A 14,837-nucleotide genomic window follows, 5' to 3' on the forward strand; every position below is an offset into this window, starting at 1 on the left:
GGCCTCCAGGCAGGAGGAACCATGCCAGCAGCTAATCTTGCAGCCCTGGGGGTGTTGGATTAAGGTCGGGGTGACAGGTAGCTAGCTGCCCCCTACCCCAGGGCTCCCCAGCACATGGCCTCTGGTTGGAACTGGGACTTTCCACCCTGCACAAGTGGTGAGAAAGTTCTATTTTGCTGGCTTCATGGTAGGGGGGGAGGATCAAGAGAACGGGGGTGTGGGGGGTGGGTGGGGGGAGGCACCCCTGTGGGTGGCTTCTGCAAAAGTGACAGGAACAAAGGTATCCCCAAGTAGAATTCGTGCATGGCTCCTTCCCCTCCGCTCACCCCACCTGAGGTCAGCATCAGTCACTGTGTGGGTCCTCTAAGGATGCCTGGTGACCTTGAAGGCCGTGAGGGCCCAGACTGGCAGACTGACAGCACATAAAGCACTTTCCTTGGGGTGTTTCCCTACATCTCTGTGGCGCCCACTTTTGGGAGCCCAGGTCTTTTTTTTTTGGTTTTTGGGCCACACCCGGCGGTGCTCAGGGGTTACTCCTGGCTGTCTGCTCAGAAATAGCTCCTGGCAGGCACAGGGGACCATATGGGACACCGGGATTCGAACCAACCACCTTTGGTCCTGGATCGGCTGCTTGCAAGGCAAACACCGCTGTGCTATCTCTCCGGGCCCTGGGAGCCCAGGTCTTGAGGCAAAGGACAAGCAGCCGTGTGTCATGTCTTCCCCACACACTGTGACTGCGACTGTCTTCGAGGAAACCTATGAGAGCCAAAGTGGCATTAATAGTGGGGCTGTGGTTGGAGGAGGTAGGATAGGGGGATTCCCTGGCCCCCTCTACTGCCCCATTTGTGGAGTGGCCACTTCAGCCAAGGACCGAGAGGACACAGACCCTCAGGGTCTCCCATCAAGGGTCTGAGTAGAAGCACCCCCAGAGGCCCATGGTGAAAAGCTGACTAGTCTGGAGAGAAGTGGAAGGGCTGAGTGTTCAGCAGCACGGATGGACCAGCCAGGGCTGGAGGAAGGACACAAATGATAAGGGAGCCAGAGACAGGACAGTGGATAAGGTACTTGCCAGCACCACATAAGTATGCTCCTGCATTCTTTGAGTGATTCCTGAGCACAGAGCCAGGAGTGAGCTCTGGGCTGCTCTGGGTGCGGCCCAAACACAAATTCAGGTTCTGGAGCCGGAGCTTCCCTCCTCTCAGCTCGGGCATGTTCTCAGGGTGAACCCCCTGGCTTCTGTGAGTTCCCTATTCCTAGCCACTGATGCCCCTGCTTGGGCTGGAGCCCCTCACCTGCTGAGGTATGAGCTCTTGGTCTTAGAAGCCGAGACTGATGGGAATGAATCAGCACCCCCCAGTGTAGATGAGGGAACTGAGGAAGAAAGGAGAAAGGGAGGAAATGGGAGGCTCTGAAATTCAACCTCAGGGGAGCCCCAAAATGGATGAGCTGAGTCATAGTGGACCCCCACAACACCCACCCCCTCATGCACGAAGCAGCTCCCAAATCCCCTTACTCAATGGATGCCTCAGTCTTTCCCTCTGTGCAGTGGGCTTTGTGCATGGTCAGCTCACAGGCTCTGATGGAGCCCCAACTCCTGGCAGAAGGTGGAGCTGAACAGTTGTCTTTCCCTGTTGCAGCCAGTCTGATGGGGGAGGTGTCAGCTTATTAGTAGTAGACTGACAGCACCCACTGACAGGGGTTCCAGGATCCATAGTGGTTCCAGGGTCCTCAGGGGTTCTGGGGTCTTGCAGAGGTTCCTTAGGATCTTCAGGTATTCCATGATGTCTGCATGGATTCCGTGCATTTGCAGTATCGACCGATGACTCACTGCTGGGTGCTCTGAGAGGGGCCTGGCTACACCCCTGGGTCCCGGCATGGGGGGCTGGAGTGTCTCTGAGCTGGGCAGGCCCTGACCTGAGGCGGCTTCCGGGGGCTGATTTATCTGCTGTCACTCTGCAGCAGCCCCAGGGAGCTGCGGTCCCAGGGCGGGTGAGGGACCCCCACCCCCACCCCCAGCTGGAATGAGTCCGGCGGGAGGATGAGTTTGGTCATGCTCGGATTGTCAAGAACTGAAGACGAATCTTCTCTCTACAAACATTCCCTGTGGGTCCCAGACCCGCCGGCTCCCTGGCGGGGCTGTTGCACCTCCTGGGATGTCCCTGAAAAGTCACTCTTGCTCTGGGCCCCGGTGCCCCTCTCAGGCGGGTGCGGGAGCACCCAGCTGCTGGCCGGGAATGCCTCTGTGGTGTTCAGCAGGCTCCCTCCCCTGGCTTCATCCTGTCTATCCCCAGCTGGAAGAAAAGCCTCTTTAGAAAACTTCTGCCCTTTGGGGCAGTGAGGAAATGTGTCTCAGGAAATGACACTCCCGTTCTGGTGCTGCAGCCTGGGGTAAGAGGGCCTAAAGTTAGGACTTGGTCTGGGCCTCTGCTGCCTGGGACTCTCCAGACACCTACAGGACCAGCTTCCTTTGAGTTTGTTTGGGTCTAGAGTCCAGGCCTGGGATCATTTGATTTCAGGGATCATTTGGGTTCGGGCGACCAGATGGGATGATAGGCTTGAAACAAGGTTGGCCACATCCAAGACAAGTTCAGTAACTGCTGGGCTATCATTCTGGCCTGGAACTCAGTTTCCAGTCTGTGAAATGGGCCCAGATAACGTGTGTGTGTGTGTGTGTGTGTGTGTGTGTGTGTGTGTGTGAGAGAGAGAGAGAGAGAGAGAGAGAGAGAGAGAGAGAGAGAGAGAAAGAGAAAGAGAGAGAGAGAGAGAAAGAGAGAGAGAGAGAGAGAGAAAGAGAGAGAGAAAGAGAAAGAGAGAGAGAGAGAAAGAGAGAGAGAAAGAGAGAGAGAGAGAGAGAGAGAGAGAGAGAGAGAGAGAGAGAGAGAGAGAGATAGCGGGGACTCTCAGAATCATGATGCCTCTTGTACCCTACCAGCTTCGAAACCCCGGACTCAGAACCCTCCCTATCCTCCAGAGGAGCAGGGCAGATGCTTCCAGGCAGGCACCCTCTGCATCATCTGTCCATCTGTCCCTCCGCTCTGCCCCTCTGCTCCGCCCAGTGCCCCCAGCTGGGACTTCTCCATAGACCATTGCAAATCCCCAAGGGAGAGGGAATCACCCCAAGTTTAATCATTTTGATTTATTTGGGGGCCACACCCGACAGTACTCAGGCCAAAGCTGGCTTTATGCTGGGGTGTTGCTCCCGGCATTGCTGAGAGTGGGCGGGAGGGACCACAGGATGCTGGGGTTGGTCCCAGGACTTCCAGATGTAGAGCATATGATTAGCATTTGAGACCCTCCCTGGCCTTCGCCCGGAAAATGGAGGCTCATGGAAAGCGAGTGGCATTCCCCAGGTGCTTGGCCACACCCATGTGGAAAAGTTGGGGTACCCAGTCTGCCTTCACAGCAGCTCCAGAATAAGGGTGAGGGAGGTTGAGCACACCTCACCCCATGCCCCAGTGAATGGGAGAAGAGCGCTGAGCAGAAACCCCTCTCTTCTCTTGGCTCTCCCAAAGGGGGGTGTCTCTGGGGCTTTAGGGTGGGGCCCCCAGCCCGGTTAGTCACAGCCTGATCCCGGCATTGCTCTGTGAGGCTTTTCTTTTCAGGCTGCTCCCAGCTCCACTGGGGTGTCTTCCTCCCCCTGTAATCCCAGAGAGGGGGGTGGGTCACTGAGTCCTGCCTGGCATGGCGCCCATGGGCCCGCCCAGAAGCCGGTCACGAAGTTCAGTATCTGGGTGTGCTTCCTCGGTTCCTGGCTGCTGTCGAGTCAGATGTGCCTCAGAGCCCAGCTACAAACCCTGTGCTCCTGCTTCCCACCACTGTGTAGACTTGGCCAGGTGATTTCCAAGGAGGGCCCCATGCCAGGTGAATCCTGTCCTGCAGCCTCTGCTTTCTCCTGCCTCCAAGCCTTCCCTCTGATTCCAGGCTATTTCACACGCAAGTTTAAATGCTGCTCAGCACCCTTTCCCCTACTTTATTATTTTTATTATTTTTTGGGGGGAAAAATAGATAAGCTCACATAGAATCATGTGCATGTCTTATGATGTAGTTTGTTTGAATATTTGCAGGTAGGGCAAGTCACTGCTCTGTTATAGTATACAACGTGTTAAGAGGTCATATATATAAAAATTACACACATAAAAAATATATTTTTTGATCACACCCGGTGGTGCTCAGGGGTTGCTCCTGGCAGGCTTGGGGGACCATATGGGAGGCTGGGGATCTAACCAGGGTCTGACCAGGGTTGGCCGCATGCAAGGCAAATGCCCTACCACTGTGCTGTCACTCCGGCCCCTTTCCCTTACTTTAAGTTTTCACTTAAAATTAAATTTTAATTTTCACTATTTAAATTTTTGCTTATTTGTTTTGGGGCCACACCCAGTGATGCTCAGGGCTTCTCCCTGGGGACCATGAAGAATGACAGAGATAGAACCCAGGTCAGCCATGTGCAAAGATGCACCCTTCCTACTCTGGTCTCCCCTTCTACATCTCTAACCCAGAGGCCTCTGGGGCCTGGTGTTTTTTTTGGGGGGTCGAATCCAAAGGACACAGGACTGTTTTCAGAGCATTGCAAACCAGACCCACCCCCAACCCCCTAGTGTCCCATCAAACAGTTGAGGACCAGTCTCATCATCTGGTTGGAGATCCCATCCTGGAAGGGCCCTGAGCAGTTTGGGAGTTGTGTGATTTTTTTTTTAAATTTTGGGCCACACTCAGCAGCATTCAGGGGTTACTTCTGGCTCTGCACTCACAAATCATTCCTGGAAGACTTGGGGGACAATATGGGATGCTGGGGGTCGAAACTGGGTTGGTTCTAAGTCAGCAGCATGCAAGGCAAACTGTGGTATCACTTCGGCTCCTAGTTTGAGAGTTTTAAAGAAGTTCCCAATTCAAAATGGGTCCTTCACACATGTCATTCTCAGGAATGACAAAGAGAATGGACTGCCCTGACATGGCAAACTCTAACACATCCTTCAATACCCAGTTTAGATGCCCCCTCTGTTGGATTAACTGGTTTCCATTCTATTCGGGATATTCCTTCTTTGCCTGTGCTTGTTACTCACTGGATGGAAACACCTTTGGATTGAAGCACCTTTTGGACTGGTGCCTTGGACCACCTATTCTCCTCCCTTGGGTGTGGTCTTTGGGGTCCCCATAAAGCCCCACCCCCATCTCATCCCATACCCCATCTCTGGGAGAAACTTTTTTGCAGTTTTGGTTTTCCACAGGAAGTCTGCCTGCAGTATCTATTTTGCTAGTGAGCAGAAGGCTTGCAGTGGAAGTCCTCGAACCTGGGTCTTTTTGATTTGTTTTGTTTTGGGGCCACACCAGGTGATGCTCAGGGATTACTGCTGGCTATGTGCTCGGAAATCGCTCTTGGCTTTGGGGGACCATATGGGATGCCAGGGATCGAATCCAGATCCATCCTGGGCCAGCCACGTGCAAGGCAAACCCTACTGCTGCGTTATTGCTCTGGTCCCCTGGAACCTGTTTTATCTCCATAAATGTGTGTAGATTATTTTTGGTGTTGTCCTTTGCTTCCAGACTTGTGTCTGCCCAATGTCCTGGGGTTGGGCCATGAGACTTCCTTTTCCCCTTACCCTAGGACTTCGTTTGGTCCAGTTCACCTTTTGGAATCCTCTGGGCCACATGAAGCTCTAAGTTGATCCTGTCCCACTTGCCTTTTTCCCAAGGGGGAAAGTTGAGACCCATTAGGATGGTGGGAACTTTTTTTGCCTCACTTGAGGTCCCACAGCTGGGAACTAGGAGCCCCTTCTCTCTAGGCCCCCAAGCCTGTCCTGGGGCAGATGTTGGCCTAAACATGGTGGCTCTTCTGCCCCACAATGAAGTCATCCTGCAGAGCCCAGCTTGCCTCTAACCTCGGTCTTCCTTCTCTCTCCGCAGCCCATGACCTCCCTGCCAACAAAGCCTCTGCGGCACAACCTGGCAGCCACTTGCAGTGCCTGTCCGTCCACTGCACAGACGACGTGGGCGATGCCAAGGCCCGAGCCTCCGTGCCCACCTGGCGCTCCCTGCATTCTGACATCTCCAACAGATTCGGCACCTTCGTGGCTGCTCTGACTTGAATGAACACGACTCGCCCTGTCCCCCACCAGGCCCTTTTGTCCCCTGGTCTGCCACCTCCACTCCTCTCCTTGGCCTCTCCAAACCCCCACCCCTGACCCCTATCCTCCACCCCACTGCTCATTTGGAAGGGCCACTATTGCTGAGTGGATGGCTTATTTTTCTCCTCCCTAGGTTGGTACCTGCTTAGTGGCATATGGACCGGAGAGGGTTAATTTAAAGGGGGGAGGGGAACTTCAAAAACATTTTTTTAAAAAAGAAATTTGTCTGCCACAGTACGTTACCAGTGTTTACCCTTCTGCAGTTACAAAACCTTTGCTTACGTCTTTTTCCTGCTAGAGAATTCCCCCTCTTTTTTTTTTTTTCTGTAATCTTGGCATACTTTTTTTTTTAGATGACCTCTTTCCTTGTTTTATTTTTATGCTGCTGTATGTCCAAGTATTGTTATTTCATAATAAGACAAGAGTTGCTTTCCTCTCTTTATTTTTTTTTTAAAAAAAAAGCTCTTCTCCCCCCCTTTTCTTCCTCTTCCACTCTTCTCCTTGCCTTTTCCTCTTTGCTCTCTCCCCCTCCATTTTTTTTTTTTTTTTGCTTTGTTCACTGCTTATTAAAATGGAAATCCTGAAGAATAGTCGTCTGGAATATTGCCGGGTGAAAGTCGGCTTGTCATCACCACTTGTAGATCGACACCCAACTGTCCTTAGGCACACAGGAGTCTAACAATGAAGGGTCCCCCTTCCCACCCCCATCCCTCACTTAGGTGTTCGGCCTGGGATGTTGTTTCGTCTGCTCCCCAAGAAACATGATAAATGCTCATTCCTACAAACACATATGTGCAGCCTCCACTTGCCTCTGTGGGTGGAGAGATGGTCTCTCTGTCCTGCATGTGGGCTGGAGCCTGGATGGCCCCAGCGGAGTTCTTGTTCTTTCCTGAGCTTTTGCGCTGTGACCAGGGGTCAACTGATCATGCTGTGCTGAATAACCCGAAGTACAAGAAGGACCCTGTCCTTCTAGCTTGTGGAGCTCCAGAGATGGGGGTGTTTGGGGCTCTGGTTTCTGCTGCAGCCAGACCTGGAGATCTGGGGGGAAGGGAGGTTTGGAGGAAAAATTCTCAGCCTTGACCATTGCTAACAGCCTCTCTTGGCTTGGCACAGAGGAAAGGGCAGGAGGAGGAGGAGGGATGGGGCCTGCCTCTATTTCTCCTTTTGGGTCCCTAGTTTTCATCCACTAATGTGGGGCCTTTAGCCTTGGGCAGCATCTTTCTCCCTTCCTGCCCACCAGTCCTGGGAAGATAAGGCCTTCCCTCACTAAGCACTTTTTAGAGGGAACCCAGACTCAGCCAGCTCTGCCTCCTGCTTCTTACCCAGAGTCTGGGTAGATACACTTGCAGGAGTCTCCAGAGAGAGAGAGAGAAAGGGAACCCTAGACAGGACTTTCAATGACTGAACCTGGTACAGGACAGACCTGGAACCAGTCCTTTGGATGTGACAGTACCAAGTACCCAAGGCTCTGCACAACTCCCAACTTCCCTGAGAGTAGACGAGGGATGGCAGGACAGATGGTTCAGCAGAGAGGGGGTCTTGGAGACACAGAGGTGCCCTTCCAGGACAGGGATCTCTGGAGGCCTGGCAGAGGCAGAAGTGGACATCTTTGGGTGTTCTGATGCCTGAAAGTGCTTGGATGTCTCCTGAGAGTGGGCATGGAAGGATCCAGAATCCAGAGTCAGAGAAGAGGCTTGCGTGGGTTCTTGGCCCCTGACGGGTGACTTGTGTTTTCTGTCATTTTCAAAGGAGTGTGCTTACAAATAATCCAGCCCAGCCCCCACCTAGTCCCCCTTATCTTGGGAGTGTATAGACCCAGCTTTTTTTTTTCCCCTAGCAGTGACCCAAAGGTTTTGGGCTCACCCTACAACACCCACATGTTTTATTTCTAAGAACTTTGCTGCAAAGCGAGAATTACCCCCCTCTTAGTGGCTCCAGCCTAAGGTGTTGATTGGGGCTAGGAGAGTCTAATCCTGTGACCTTCCCTTTAGGGCAGGGGGAAACAGGTGGGGTGAAGGGATCAGTGAGAGGCGGGTGCCCACTCAGTCCTGGTTCTGCCACCCAGCCCCTACCCCCAAAGAAAGAAAAGGGGAGAGAATTCCCCCTTCCCACTGGCTGCAGGAAAATCAGCCTTCGTCTGAGCGAGCCTCTCCCGATTCCACCAGGGACAAGCGGTTTGAAAAAGGCCTTTTTTTGTGTTGAAACGGGAATGAATTTTCTTTTATTGCTTAAGACTGGGGAGCAAGGGAGCTTGACTTCTGCTGGACTCACCATAAACTGGGGGTGTCTATGTGTCAGGGAGGGGTGAGGGCATTATCACCACTTGGTTCTCAGCTCAAGGTGGTCCCAGCCACCTTGGAAAGCCCTGACATTTTCCACGTGTTTGCTCCCCGTGATCCCCGATGGAAGAGCTTTAAGAATAGTCCTAAGCAAAAATAAATAAATAAATAAATAAATAAATAAATAAATAAATAAAAAGGGTGCTATTTTATTCAATTTGGTTGAATGGAGGGAATAAAGGCAAATTAAAAACATGCCCAGCCCAAGAGAGACTCCCAGCAACGGCGACGGGCCGCAGAGCTAATGCTTCAGGAAGGGAAACGAAAATGTTCTTGCACATGTAAAATATGGAAACTTAAACTCTGCTGTGTGTTAGGCAATCCTGTCATCTTTTTTGACTCTTAAAAGAAACTTCATTTCTGAGATGCTTGGTTGGAAGACTGTGACGATAGCTCATGAAATTGAGTGTTATTTTTTTTCTTTCTTTTTTAAAAAAAATATGTAAAGTGCAGTCTTCTGTATTCCTGCATATTGTATATACCTGTATATGTTTTCCTGAGCAGCTAAATAACAATAAATATGACGTTAATGGTGAGTGTGGTATGTTTGTGGGCGGGGTTGTTTTCATTTCTCGGTCCCCTCCAAGCCCTCCCCTTTGTTCTGTGAGGTTTTCATGTCATGGGGGTCTGACAAGTGTGAATATGTGTGCATGTATGTACCGATGTGTGTACACATACATGTCCTGTGTTGATGGTGTTCTAAGTAGTGAGGCTTCAGAACAGTAGCCGTATTGACATTTGAAGCTGGATAGTGTGTGTGTGTGTGTGTGTGTGTGTGTGTGTGTGTGTGTAAGGGGTGGGAAGCTATACTGTGCACTGTACCATCTTAATCACCACCGATTTTATTTTTTAATTTGCACAATGCTGGGAACTGGACCCAGGACCTCACTCCTGCAAGATAAGAGCTCTACTGCCGAGTGTGGGAAAAGTTTTTCTCGTAGTTCGCATCTTGTCATACACGAAAGAACCCATGAAAAAGAGAGGCTTTTCTCCCCTTCTCTGAGTGTGGGGAAGCAGAGCAACAGCACCCCATTTCTTACACATCACACAATCCCCAAGGCAGAGAGGAAAGTTTTTGAATGTTTGACGTGTCGAAAAAGCTCCGGCAAGGCATGCACCTCACCAGACACCAGAGGACACACACTGGAGAAGAACCATATAAATGTACCCATTGCGGGGAAAATTTCTCTCATAGATCCAACCTAATCAGGCACCAGAGAGTTCATACAGGAGAGAAGCCCTACACCTGTCATGAGTGTGGAGACAGTTTTTCTCACAGTTCCAATCGGATTCGTCACTTGAGGACCCACACAGGAGAGAGACTCTATAAGCCTCAACTCCTGTCCTGCATTCTGGTATCATTCTTTTTTCAGGGGGAGGGGGCACACTTGGCGGCACTCAGGAGTTACTCCTGGCTCTGTGCTCAGAAGTTGCTCCTGGTAGGCTTGGAGGACCACATGGGATGCCAGGTAGCGAACTCAGGTTCGTCCTGGATTGGATGCATGCAAGGCAAATGCCCTACTGCTATGATATCTCTCCAGCCCCATCATTAGCAGCATCCTTGATCTCCACCCACTGTGGCCAGAATTCCTCTTCTTCTTCCTCCCCAGCAGTAATGTGGAGTTCTGGGTCTACCCACTGCCCTATATCCCTGCCACCTCCAGCTACCAGATGGTGCAGGAGGAGGGAGGCAAGAGTTTGGGAGGCTTGGCAAGCATTGGAGATGTATAGAGGGCCCAGAACTCAGATCCTAGGAAATTCCCTGCTCTCAGAGTGGGCAGAGGAGCCAACTCCAGGTCAGGTGAGTGTCAGACCCTCCATGGGTAGAGTGGGGGACAGTAGTTTAACTGTCGCCTCTATTTCTGTTCTCTATGTGGAGGCAGGTCCCCAGTGCCAGCAGGTCCCAGAGCACCAGCCTTGTCCCAGGCCACCCTCCTCTCCCGTAAGGCGATGCTAACCTCAAGTCACTTACAACTTCTATTAGCACCTTCCCTACCACCTGCTTTGTAAATTTGCTTCTTCGATGTTTGAAAAGGGTCCCTTGGGGATCCTGTCCACCCACTCAAGGAAGCTTGCTAACTCTGTACTTTCCGTCTTAGGCTAGATGGCTTCGTCAGCACCCTTCACTCTTACCTGACCCTGAATCCAAACAGGACCGGTCACCTTTGACTCCCAGCCCACCCCAGAAGAGAGGGTCTAGGTCGGCTCTAAGTTGCTGTGAAATGGGAAGAGGAGCAGGGAGAGAAGAGGAAGGGCTGATGAATAAAGAAGGGAAGTGTGTTCATTGGGTGTAGAGGCAGACAGACAGTCTCCCCCAGAAGTTATCCTGGAAGCGCCCCCTCCCCACGCATGGATACCTGAGCCTGTTGTACCAAAGTTCCCTCCCATCACCAGCCTCCCACCATCAAGAGTACTCACTGAGCTGGCAAAAGTTGAAGAATGACTTCTAGCAAATTCTCCACCACTTGAGGCTTGGACACTGGGTCCAAACCTGGAGCGGGAGACCCCCAATTAAGAAGCAGGCTCGGGCCCGGAGAGATAGCACAGTGGTGTTTGCCTTGCAAGCAGCCGATCCAGGACCAAAGGTGGTTGGTTCGAATCCTGGTGTCCCATATGGTCCCCCGTGCCTGCCAGGAGCTATTTCTGAGCAGACAGCCAGAAGTAACCCCTGAGCAACACTGGGTGTGGCCCAAAAACAAAAAACAAAAAACAAACAAACAAACAAAAAACAAGAAGCAGGCTCACCCACTCTCTGAGCCTCAGTTTCTCTGGGTGGGAAGTGGTATTTGAGTGTTATCGGCCCCGCTGAGTATAATGTAGGTCTCAGGAGAGTGGGCAGTGCCAAGTTCCTTCTGACACTAGGCAATTTCACCCCTCTGGTCTGTGACAGGAAGCCCTCCCAGACTTCCCCCAGCCAGAGGGACATGGCCGAGATCTGACCCGCTGAAGGGATGCCAGAGTTCGTCCAGGTGCTGACGCCAAAGGTCCCGGGTAGGGAACTCAGTTGATTTTACTTCTGCTCCCAAGACTTGCTGCTGAGTGCCTGGGTCCGAGCGCAGACATGTACCTGCCACATCCTGGGACTCGGTGGTCCAAGGCACATTGTAGATGACTCTTGTCCCAGTGAATTCTTCAGATGGGCCTGTATTGGGGTGGAACATCATTGTGCTGATGAGGAAACAAGCTCAGGGAGATGAAGTGCCTGAGGATGTCTGCGGAGAAAGATCTGAGCCCAGTTGGAACTGACATCAAGGCTCATCCTCGCCCCCAAATCCTCTGACTACTACCTTGGGAAATGAGAGGAAGGAAGCGATTAGTTGGACAGTTGCAAGTGAAAGGAACATGCTCAGAAACTGATGATGACACAAGGGATAATATTTATCCTTTCAAGAATCCAAAGACACAGGAACTCCACATGAGGAGCTCAGAGAAGGTTTCCTCCTGGAGGTCCTATGCAGATGGGCTTTTGCAGAGTAAGAGCTCACTCTATTCATTCTAGCATATACACTGACCCTCATTTGGCAGAAGATTTTTCTTTTTGTTTTCAAACTTTTTTCTAGGGGCCAGGGAGATAGCATGGAGGTAAGGCATTTGCTTTCCATGCAGAAGGTCATTGGTTCGAAACCTGACATTCCATATGGTCCCCTGAGCCTGCCAGGAGCAATTTCTGAGCATGGAGCCAGGAGTAACCCCTGAGCACTGCCGGGTGTGACCCCCCAATTTTTTTTCTTCCTTTGATTTTTAAAATTTTATCTACATGCAATAACATACATGTGTTAGAATTTGAGACCTTAAAGGAGATTCTATATTCACTTTAATTTAAAAAAAAACCTCTTAACTTTTAAGGTCCATGCCAGAGTGACAGTGGTGTCTGATCTCATTCAGTACCCAAAGAGGAGAAGGAAGGAGAAAAAATAACGGGTATTAATTTTGGACTTCTGGGAGGCTGTGGCTTGCTGTTGATGAAGGAATTTGTTGTTTGTTTTTTTTTAGGGGGCGGGGCACAACTGACCGTGCTCAGGGGATACTCCTGGCTCTTCGCTCAGATGTCGCTCCTGGCAGGCTTGGGGGACCATATGGAATGCTGGGACTTGAACCTAGGTTTATCCTGGATCGGCTGCATGCAAGTCAAATGCCCTACCGCTGTGCTATCTCTTCTGCCCCCAATGAAGAAATTTGTATCTCAGCAGGTTTGGGTACTGGAAGGATTAGGAAAGAGCTCATCATGGGAGATGGGATGGGACATCATTTTGGAGGAACTCCATAATCTCTGCAGGCTGTCTCTGAGAGTGGAAAGGGGTGCTCCCACAGCAGCTGGGGTATCTCAAAGATCAGCCCTTCCATGTTTGAGGGAGAGGGCTTGGCTATACCTGGTTGTGCTCAGGGAGCACTTTTAGTGGAGCTTAGGGAACCCTATGTGGTATTGGGATCAAACCAGGATCGGCAACATGCAAAGCAAATAAAGCCCTTAACCCCTGGACCACACCTCCAGTTCTGATAAAGTCCATGCTAGGACCTTATTAAGCTCTGTCCCCAGAGAATAATTCTGAAACAGAAACCAAGAAGATATATGGACTCTTGGTGCTGTTGGTTTGGGTCTCACTTGTTCCTTTTCTGCAGAGGAAGAACAACAGCACCATGATGATCCCTAAGATGACAAGGACTTGGTGGCCAAGGCCTCTTGGTCTTGTTCTTATGTTTTTACAGCTTGAGCCACAAGCTTCAGACATATCCTTGGGTAACCTTGGGTACCCTCCACTTTGCTCTGTGACACCCCGTTTTTAAGACATGTAGAGAAAAGCTGGCCCTGGGAGAAAGGGAGGGATAGGATTAGGGTATCACTGCACTGGGGCTTCCCCAACTTCTAATGGGAGTATCTTAAAGTTAGTCTGGGCTGGGGATCCCACAGAGTGTGGGGATTGGGGAAGACCTGGTGGTCTTCAGTTAGGATGTATCTTGCACTCCTAGGGTAAATAGGAAGGCAGATCAGGTACAGGCCCTGGAGTCCTGAGTCTTGCCTTTCTGGGCCTTAGTCTCCTCATCTGTGGGCTGGGGCAGGGACTTGACTGCAGGCCCATAGCTGGAGCACACTGAATGCCCAGAGCTGTCCTGCCCAGGATAGTGGCTGTGAACCCAGTATGGCTCTTGGACCCTTGAAATACAACCAGTTCTGGGCCAGAGATAAGGTAGAGGGGCTAAAGTGCTTGACTTGCAACAGGCTGATCTGGGTTTGGTCCCTGGCATCCCCTATGGCATGCTGAACCCTGCTAGGAGTGATCCCTGTTTGGAGAGCCAGGATTCAGCCCTGAACACTACTAGGTATGCTCCCCTCAAATCAAAACAACAGGCAGACAAACAGAATAAGCCAGTGCAAACAAACATAGTTGTGCAAGTATAAGATGGGTTTTAAAAGACTCAGTGCAGGGGACAGAGTAATAGCACAATGGTAGGGAACTTAACTTGCATGCAGCTGACCTGGGAAGGACCCAGGTTAGATCTCCAGTATCCCATATGGTTCCCTGAGTCTTCCAGGAGCGATTTCTGAGTACAGAGCCAGGAGTAACCGGATGTGTCCCCAAAACAAAAACAAACGAACAAACAAAAAGACTCACTGTGAAAATGTGAGTCGAAGAAATTCACCCTATAAATTGACCATGAATTGGCCACATGCAGAAATGCTCAATTTTGTATATACTTTATAAAGCAGCCATAAAAAGAATCTCACCGATTTCGTAATACTACGGTGGATATTAGTTTTCCAAGTCACCACCACCTCAGTGGCCCCTTTTATTGCTGCCAGTGGCAGTGTGTGGCTCATCCGGGAACTTGAGCAGCTTCTCAGCTCAGAGCCGAGCCAGCAGCCAGGCAGCTACAAGGGGCTTTTTGCTGCAGGAGTCTCGGCCAGAGAATGATGGAGACCAGCGAGCTGGCAGCAGAACTTGCCTCCTAGGAGCTGAGTGACCCTACCTCACTGGCTCCTTATTTAGGCTGTTTCCTGCAAACCAGGAACTCCACAGCACCCGGGGGTGGGGGTGGGGGTGGGGGGAGCTGGCTGATTGTTTTTGCACAGCTAACAGGATCAGCTGCTAAGACGAGCCTCCTGGGATGGAACGACAGAGTGACTTGCTGGTCTTATTCTGGACACTGTGACCTAATCACAGGGTGACCCCCCTGCTTCTGCTGTGTCCCCTTGTCCCAGATGAGCCTTCAACTTCAACCATGCTGAAGTGGGAGGTGAGGGTCTGTCTCCTAGGGCACTGCTGTTTGGGGGGGCTATGTTTAGGGATATTTGATGTGACCCCCCCCCAAATGTGACATCTCACACGTGTTCACTATTTCTGTTGGACAGTCACACTGAGAGTTGCCACTGAATTGT

General features: G+C 51.2%; 1 protein-coding gene across 1 annotated transcript in view; it reads left to right on the top strand.

Moving 5' to 3' along the window:
* Positions 1 to 7,590, top strand: part of MN1 (MN1 proto-oncogene, transcriptional regulator) — a 47,294-nt gene extending 39,704 nt beyond the window's left edge. Inside the window, exon 2 of the mRNA XM_049788763.1 lies at positions 5,902 to 7,590. Coding sequence (XP_049644720.1) covers positions 5,902 to 6,083 — 182 coding nt within the window. The 3' untranslated portion in view covers positions 6,084 to 7,590. The remainder of the gene's footprint in view (positions 1 to 5,901) is intronic.
* The last annotated feature ends 7,247 nt before the right edge of the window (positions 7,591 to 14,837 follow it).

This window comes from Suncus etruscus, chromosome 15 (genome assembly GCF_024139225.1).
Source record: "Suncus etruscus isolate mSunEtr1 chromosome 15, mSunEtr1.pri.cur, whole genome shotgun sequence".
NCBI classification, from domain to species: Eukaryota; Metazoa; Chordata; class Mammalia; order Eulipotyphla; family Soricidae; genus Suncus; species Suncus etruscus.